At 44.2% G+C, this 8,654-nt stretch overlaps 1 protein-coding gene across 1 annotated transcript; it reads right to left on the bottom strand.

The window, feature by feature from the left end:
- Positions 1–849: 849 nt before the first annotated feature.
- On the bottom strand, positions 850–5,596 carry foxj1b (forkhead box J1b). The gene is made up of 3 exons (XM_076028226.1): positions 5,200–5,596; positions 4,396–5,054; positions 850–3,639 (listed from the first exon to the last, which is right to left on the bottom strand). The coding sequence occupies exons 2-3, from the start codon at positions 4,972–4,974 to the stop codon at positions 2,737–2,739; spliced, it is 1,482 nt and encodes a 493-aa protein (XP_075884341.1). The 5' UTR covers positions 4,975–5,054; positions 5,200–5,596; the 3' UTR covers positions 850–2,736.
- Positions 5,597–8,654: the final 3,058 nt, after the last annotated feature.

The raw sequence follows: 8,654 nt of genomic DNA, 5'->3' as shown, positions 1-8,654 counted from the left end.
TATTTCATGCAACTGACTGAAATCGGATTGGCAAAGTCTCGACTCCTTTAGATTTAGCTGCCCCACTTTATATTTATGGTTTCATATTGTGCAAATTTTACTTATAGTTCTAGAACTCGGCTTTTGTGACTTGACAAAATGGACCACTGTCTCTGCCATGTTAGTGAACTGACGCCCAGCCAGATGTTTGCTTATCGCACAGGGACCATCTCACTGCTCACTTAAAAATAATAAAATAAATAAATCTCTCTCTAAAAGCAGCCTTTTGTGATGTCACAAAGGTATTCTACTGCTCTGTTGTGAATGACAGCATCTCCACCCAGGTTTTGTTTCTGGATTCTTAGGCCACCTTATAGCTGCCTTATTTTTTCCACTTATCAAACGTGAAAGGTCCAACATGTGAGCATCAATATTAGCATAAAGCTGTTAACAGAAGAAAACACATGTTGTTTTCTAGAGAACCACATAGTTTTATTAGATGGAGAGTGATGCTTCCCCACTGAGTAGTGTGACGCTGTCGTACGAATTGAGGTGGTAAACAATGTGGGCAGTAAATGTGTCAGCATTTGCACAATATCAGTGTAAGTTTATGTGCTTAGAGTTGATTAGCATGTGTGTGCACGCTTTCTCATTATTTATGACTGCTGTGCAGGGGGTAAAATTACTCATTTGCACTGATGCAACTAGATACAATGACTTTTAACTTTTTCTTTATGGCTGTATGTTTGACTTCCTGTTGTGATCAGTAACTGAGCAAGTCCAGACCTGTTGCTGCTGATTAATCATAAACTATCCCTATCCTTGTCATCTCTTGACTTCACACAAGGACACAAACACGCACAAACACAAAATGTTTTTTTTCTTTTTTTTTTAATTTAAACCATTTATTGCATCAAGACATGATTGCATTTCATAAAACAACATAAAAAAGTACAAATGAAAAAAACAAACAAAGATTTTGGAGGTCGTATCAAACATAATCAATATGATATTTTCCAGAAAGAAAAATTCAGTCCTTTAAGATTTAGTGTACCTGCTCATGATTTGCCCCATCGCACAAAACAGTAATGTCAAAACGTGGTCGAAAATGTTTGATTTGTATCAAAGCGAATCATAAAAAACAAACAAACACCAAGAAAATCAGCAAGATAATCAGCAATTCCATCACCCAGTGACAGACAGCACAAGTCTTCCCATTTTTATAAATCCATAGAGGAATGCCAGCAAACTGCATAATCCTGATAAACATATTTGGCGAAATATAATCAGCAAACTCCTAGTCGTGTAGATATGTGAAGTGGGGGGAGGGGAAAAATGGTTGCTGTTCTGTTAGACGTATTGCAGTCTCGAGCTCAATGATTGGGATCAGCATCTGATGTTCAGAATAACAGCGTAAGCATCACAGACAATATCCATTGTCAGATCATTTGTAACACAATGAAAAAGAATTGAAACCAACCATACCAAGGACTGAAGCTGACCTCGCTCTCCTAAAACTGCAAAACTATCAAAGTGCATAATGTTTCATTTCCGGTCGATTTTCAGGTCTTCTCCTCTTTTTGCTTCGCAATGTAACTGTAGACAAATGGCAACTGTTACTGCCTGGCTGCATGCTAATACACTTTAGAGAATATATATTAAAAAATGTTCTATATATAGCTGAGTCACAAATGACTGATTTCTAACAGCGTGTCTTCCCCTCCACACTGTCTCGACAGATCCATCTCTCCATCAAAACACAATGTCGACTGATGGGAGCGGCTCCTCTCACTGCATGTTAGTAAAAAGTGATGTAAAATGCTAATGTAGCAAAGTATAAACCTGTCTGGGTTCTCGTTTTTCTCTGGCTGACAGTGTTTGTTCATAGAGTGCTTTGAGGGAGGCTGCTTGAGGTGTTTGTCTCTTATTGTAGCCACTGGAATTACAAAAAAAAAGTGTAAAAAAAAAAGAAGTCATCCGAGAGGTGCGTTCCAGTCCAGCCAAGCACTTGTTTGTTCTTCCACTAGCAAATATCTGGCTGGGAGTCTCTGCAGTCCCTGAAAACGCAGCACAAAGGACAGTTGTTTGTACGGTTTCCATCCACAGCGCCGGTTCGGCTCTTCTCTCCCTCTCGAGAATTGGCTGCCTTTCATTCTTCACAGTGACAATCCCTCACGGTCCATGTGAAGCTTTCATTTAGCTGAGAGGGTTTCGTTTCTCTCATTAGAACTTCTGGTTTTTGGACGTCGGTGCAGGAATATTTTGCCGACGTCCTGCCATCAATCACCGGACGGACATCCGTGGGAATAATGTCAGGAGACTAGTCGGCCAAGGACTAAATGGTCAGGCCAGTGTCTTTTTAAAGTATGCGTCGTTATGATGTCACAAAATCACCTCCAGCTCAGTGTCCCTGCAACCTGCTGCCGCTGCCTCCCTGCCTCCAAGCGCGTGGAATGTCCAAAGAATAATCGGTTTTAGCACGAAAATTACAAAAAAAAAATTGGCTGAAACCAGAGAGACAAAATGTGCTGGTTAATTATTTAATTGCGCCAGCTGGAGTCTGGGATGAGAAATAAAGATCCAATGAAGTGCGCGTAACGTGAGAGCTTCACAAGCACGCGTTGATGCGACTGTGTTTAGATTTATGAGACAGAAGGCCACCGTTACCGCCTTTAATCAGGTTTGCCTGTAGTGTATGTGTGACTGATAAGGTGTGAATGAGGTCTGGTGGGGGGGGTGGGAGGGAGAGGTCATAGGTCACAGATAGGCGTCCGCCCGTTCCCACGGCTGCATCTCGGCGAAGAAGCTGTCGCACAGGCCGAAGCTCTGATCCAGAGTCAGAGGCACGTGCTGCGCCTCCTCCTTGATCTCCTCCCAGGGCTGCAGCACCACCTCCTCCCCCGGCTGCTCCAGGAACAGCGAGGCGTGCTCGTCAAACTGCTGCTGCTGCTGCTGCTGCTGCTGCTGCTGCTGCAGGTGGTGGCCGTGGCTCAGGAGCGGCTGCTGCTGCTGTGTCACATGCAGCTCCCCCAGGTTGCAGTCCTCTGAGGCGATGCTCAGCTCCATGTAGCTGTAAGGCAGAGGGTGACCCAGGTGAGCCACCACGTCCCCCCCACCACCGCCACCGCACCACCTGCTCAGGCCCGCCGGGTGCTGCCTGCCCTGCACCTCCTGCATGTCGCAGCCCAGCGAGCTGAGCGCCGTGTTGATGTCCAGGTCCTCGAAGGTGCACGAGTTCCCGCCGAGGACGTCGTCGAACACGGACGCCAGGTCAAAGTCGCCCCTCAGGATGTCGACCTTGTGGGCCTCGCTGGCCAGGAGGGGGGACTGGGTGGCTCTCAACGCCTTGCTGCTGCTGCTGCTGCTGCTGCTGCTGCTGCTGGGCGTTGAAGCAAAGTGTTTCCTCTTGCCACTGACCACCTGATAAGGCGAGCCGTCTCGGCTGTGCTGATAACCTGGGACCTGTTTGCTTGATCTGTGGCCGCCACCGCTGCTACTGTAGTGGTTTGCAGACATCCTCCTACGCTTGAAGATGCCGTTGACGAACATGTCGGCGTACTGCGGGTCGATCTGCCAGAAGCCCCCTTTCCCTGGCTCGTCCTTCTGCCGGGGGACCTTCTTGAAACACTTGTTGAGGGACAGGTTGTGACGAATCGAGTTCTGCAACCACACACAAAAAAAAGGAAGGAAGGTGGGGGAGGGAGTATTAGTACACTGGCAGCCAATTATGGGTCTATCATGACCCAGTAGAGATGAGATGAGCTGAGAAGCAGAAGGGGGGGGGGGGGGGGGAGGTGAGGGTGGCGGGGGTGGCAGTGCATTGTTGTTGTTTGTATGGGACGGCAAATGCACCTAATGAGGCTTTCTAGCCGTGCATTTCAAACATGATCAGCTGTTGTTTCGCTGCCTGCCCCTCTCAGGGAGCTTCATTAACGCACGTGCACGAGCACTCGCACGCACACCTCAAGTGCTTCAGCACCATTCCCCTCAGACATGTACAGCAAATAACAGCAGTTTTTAGCTGGGTGGAACATTCGGAAATGTTTTTTTTAAACATCATGTACACACACACACACACACACACATATTTATGTATATATATATGTATATATATATATGTATATATATATATATATATATATATATATATATATATATATATATATATATATATATATATATATATATATATATATATATATATATATATATATACATATATGTAATGTATGTATACATGGATTTCACAAGGCCTACATGTCTTTTGAGGAGGTTTACTCCCCATCAAAAAGCATTTTCTTATATGGTGTCAGTGGGATCAAGTGTTCGCCCTGCTCCCCTCCTCTCCTCTTGCCTCACCATTTACGCGACTCATCAATAATGAAAGGGGGTAAAGTCAGCTCTGGTCTCAGTTACCTGCCAGCTGGGCTCCGCGTGTCTGTAGTAGCAGAAATTATCCGTGATCCAGTTGTAGATGGTGGACAGAGTCACTTTGGGCTGCTTGCTGGCCTGCATGGCCATGCAGATGAGCGACGCGTACGAGTACGGTGGCTTGACCTTCGGGTTGCTCTTGTAGTCCACCTCGGCGGGCGCGCCGACCGGGTGGATGGACACCTGCGGCGGGTTCGCGCAGCCTGCGAAGCGCGGCGCGCCGCTGGAGTCGCTGCCGGAGGTCACCGGGCTGCCGAGGTACAGAGGCATCCCGGTGGCCGCCGTGTCCCCGGCGGGCGGGCTGGACGGAGACTCGGTGCCTCCTCTGGGGAGGCACAGCCGCTTGAGGTAGAGGTGCTGCTGGGAGGACGGGCAGCCCGCTCCGGCCCCGCCGGCTCGCTCCGGGTCCGCGCTGAGGATGGAGAAATTCTGGAGCCAGTGGAGGCTGGTCAAGCTGTCATCCATGGGGGCCGAGTCCGATGCGGTGACTTGGTCCTCCGGGTAGAAAGCCAGCCATCTCTCCTGGAACTTGTTGGCAACGTCGGGGCTGCCCAGAACCGGCATGTTGGCCCTTAATTTTATAATTTACGCACGGCGACGACTGAAGGGAAAGATCTTCAAATAGACATCTAACCTTCTGGTATCTGTTGTTAATTTAAAAAAAAAACGAAAAAAAGAAAGAAAAATAGAAAAAATAAACAGAACGATGAGTGCCTCTGGTTTCATGTAAAAGAAATGAAATTGAGCCAAAGTCGCCTGCTACCAGTGGGTGATGCGCAGTGCTCCTACCTCCTATCGCTGCAGCTCCCGGTCTGTGCACCTGTTGCGGTGCCTGCTGCCTCCCCACTCCTCTCCTCTCCTCCTCTCCCCCTCTCTACTCTCTTCTCCTCTCTCCCCTCCTTTAATCTCCACAGACTCGGCGGCTCTCCGTGCAACAAGTGCGGCGGGGGCAGAGCGACGAGCATCCAGCGTGCACACTTTAGAACGCCGCGCTGGAGGAGCGATCAATTGCCGAGCCAGGCGAACCAGTGCATGTGGACTGTGACACTTTTAACCCTCAAACCCTCGGATCGAACAGACTGAGGCGGCAGGAAAGAAAAGGAAAGAAAAAAAGAAAATGTTGTGGGCTCGAGGTGGAAGAAGTCGCTCATAACCCCCAGAAGACTGCCCACCGTCCCTTTAAACGCCCGGTGGGGACCTCTGATTGGCTGAGAGGTCCTCGCTCCCCCAGGTTTCACACCCCCCCCCGCGCTCCCCCTCCTCCTCGTCTTTCCCTGCTGCGCACAAAGCGGAGCGTTCGACTGCATGACGGGTTCACCGCCTTTGTCTTCGTCCCGGAAACGGGCTGAAATTGTACCTCCGTGGCGCGCGCCGCGGCGGGTGTTTCCAGCCATACACGCGCCACAGGTCCCGCTCGAAGCGCACGTGTGTTGCAACCGATACAACAAACGGCGTGTGTTCACTGCGTGCTTTTAGTCGGTTTAATGAGCGCAGTTGTGAGCACGAGTTGCGAGGACCAGTAGTTTTACTTCATTAACGTGAACTTAGAGACGGAAATACATTCAAAAGCAGTGTAAGGAGAATTCTTTCTTTCCCCCCCAATAATAGGGGAAGTCTGAAGCAGTTTACACTCAGAGAAATATTCTCATGTTGGTGGAGTCGAGGCATGAAAACTTAGTATTTTATTTCAAGGTATTGTAAACTCGGTTTCTCAAAACGTAATTTGGGGCTGTCTGACAGAATCTCAAATAGACATCTCAGCGTAAGGGTTACAGTAGAAATGGTGTTTCAAAAAAAGAAAAAGCGAAAGGAAAGGATTCACTTTAAAATTTTGACTTATTGCCGAACAATGATGATAGAGAAAAGAGAGAGTGATTATTTTAGGTACAATTTAAGTGTTTTGAGTTGAAAAGATGTTCAATGTAGGTTTAGTCCTTATGTCCTTAAGAATAATAATAATAATGATAATAAACATTTTAAGAGGCTAAACAAATATCTTTGCACTGTTTGATTTTTTATTTATTTTTTTTTTTTTCAAGAAAACCAATCCAAAGTCATATTTTGTTCAAAATTCACTAACTATAGCAATGGGTCACTGAACTCGAGATTTAGTTTCTGTGTTTTATTTTGAAATCTTAATAATGCATACACTTTTCACTTTTCAAAACATCAGCTATTATGGTTCTTATAATAATTTTATTTATTATATTCTTTTTCCTTTAAATTCCTTCACATCACTTGTGTCCCAAATTAGATCTGGATAATCACGAACAACTTCTACTTCTACTACAACTTAAATCAGAGTCTTATCTAACTTTTAGTAAAGCAAAAGTATAAGGCAATGACAAACATTCTGTACATGGTTCATATTGCATATAATCTCAAGCTTTTGTTAATTTATTTCAAAAGCACATAGACCTTTTTTTGTTGTTGTTGTTGAGAACTTGAAGACAAATTCTTGCTCATTTGATGTCATTTCTGTCAGGAAAAATCCATGAGGGCCATAGTGATCAACAGCCAGCACGATCAACAAAATCAAATGTGACTTGTTTGGAAGAATGGCACACACATGCAATAAGTGTGCAGATACACACCACTATTGTACTGGTAGTTTTTATGTATATATATATATATATATATGTATATATATATAAAATGTTTTTTTGTTTTTTACTTGACAAATAGCAGCCTGAGCGTGTCGCATTATAAAGGGATGAGTGAATAGTGGAGGAACACTGCCCCCTGCAAACATACACTGAACTGCAGCTTCACAAGTAAGTCTGTCTTCTCCACCACACCATGTGTGTGTGTGTGTGTGTGTGTGTGTGTGTGTGTGTGTGTGTGTGTGTGTGTGTGTGTGTGTGTGTGTGTGTGTGTGTGTGTCCAGATATTTTTTGAAACTTTAGTCAAATAGCCCAATACTTAATTTTACTGATTGGCAACAGAATTCTTTCTGTGAAAGTGGTATGTTGCCTGCTAAAAGTGGTGTGGAATAAAAACCCTTGAGTTCAGACCAGTTTCCTGCTTTATTTGTATCATTTGTTTTTTGTGCAGGATGACCAAACAAACATGAAAACTACAAAACACAAAGACTAATTGTTTATCATTACCCTGTTCTTACATGTGATAAAAGTGCACAAGACTGTTCTGATAATTATTAGAATGGTTCTAATTCAGAAATGGCTTAAAATGAATCCAAAAGCCTGGATACAATTTCCCCTGCTTAAATCATACGCTTTTCTTAAGTGTCCAGAAAAGGGTTATTAAATTTATATATATATATCAGCTGTGACGTCAGAAGTCAAGCAAAACTGGAACAGATGTTCTGGGCTAGTATGATATTTATGTCGTTGTCTTACACTTTCTTACAAAAGCACAAACGTACAGACAAGATGTATTTTCTTTTCCATTAATTCTAAATTAAATTGTTATACACTTGTGGCCTTAATATTGACAATTTTGACTATGTTCTTTTCTCTCTAAGGTAGTTAGTTACACGCACAAATGACTTAACACGTCAGTAAATTCAGATGTATGTACCCTTCTCTGCCGACAGAGGTCAGTGTTTTCCAGCTTTCTTTAACGCCCTGCAGCTCAGGCCTCTGTTAACGTGCCATTGATAAAACAATGTTTACAGGTAAAGGTTACCCAGGATTCTTTGCGCTTTTTGTTGCCGTCGCTGGGGCTCAATTTGCCATGAGCGTGTATACAAACATCCTCGATTGAATATTAAATAGTTTGTCTTGCATTTTAGAACTAATCCGATATTATAACGAGTCAAGGTGATTCTTCACGAAGTTATTGTTTCGATCCATACGTCACATTGTGTCCGTCGTTTATTGCATTACCAAAGTAAAACCTGAATGCAACCACAACTTGTAACAGACGTCATCACATTTTGTTTAATCGTTACGTAATTTGCGCTGATTTCATTCAAATCTAGTTAATATTAGGGATCGTACTACGTCAGTTTGTCAAGTTAAGTCGACAAATCATCTTGTCATTGCTGTTGTAATAAAATACATTTTATTTATAAGCGCAAGGACACTTTCCAGGAAATAAATGCAATAAGACAACAGATAGAGGCTACATACAGAAAAGAGCAAGATATAAATATAATAAATAAAATAAAAACCAAAATAAAATAAAGCAACACAGTTAGACCGAGTAGCATAATATAAACAGGTGGGTTTTGAGCCTGGATTTAAATATATGAGGAGAGTCTATGTCACGAATGTCTGATG

This window comes from Nelusetta ayraudi, unplaced genomic scaffold (genome assembly GCF_046127955.1).
Source record: "Nelusetta ayraudi isolate G7.1 ecotype Tasmania unplaced genomic scaffold, CSIRO-AGI_Nayr_v1 ptg000022l, whole genome shotgun sequence".
NCBI classification, from domain to species: Eukaryota; Metazoa; Chordata; class Actinopteri; order Tetraodontiformes; family Monacanthidae; genus Nelusetta; species Nelusetta ayraudi.
The sequence above is the reverse complement of the archived record's forward strand: the minus strand, read 5'-3'. Positions and strand labels throughout refer to the sequence as shown.

Bases quoted from the DNA above. Each gene is read 5' to 3' on its own strand.
- foxj1b (XM_076028226.1), bottom strand. From the start codon at position 4,974: ATGCCGGTTCTGGGCAGCCCCGACGTTGCCAACAAGTTCCAGGAGAGA. The intron at 3,640-4,395 runs GTAACTGAGACC...GTGTGGTTGCAG, and splicing joins ACGCGGAGCCCAGCTGGCAG to AACTCGATTCGTCACAACCT.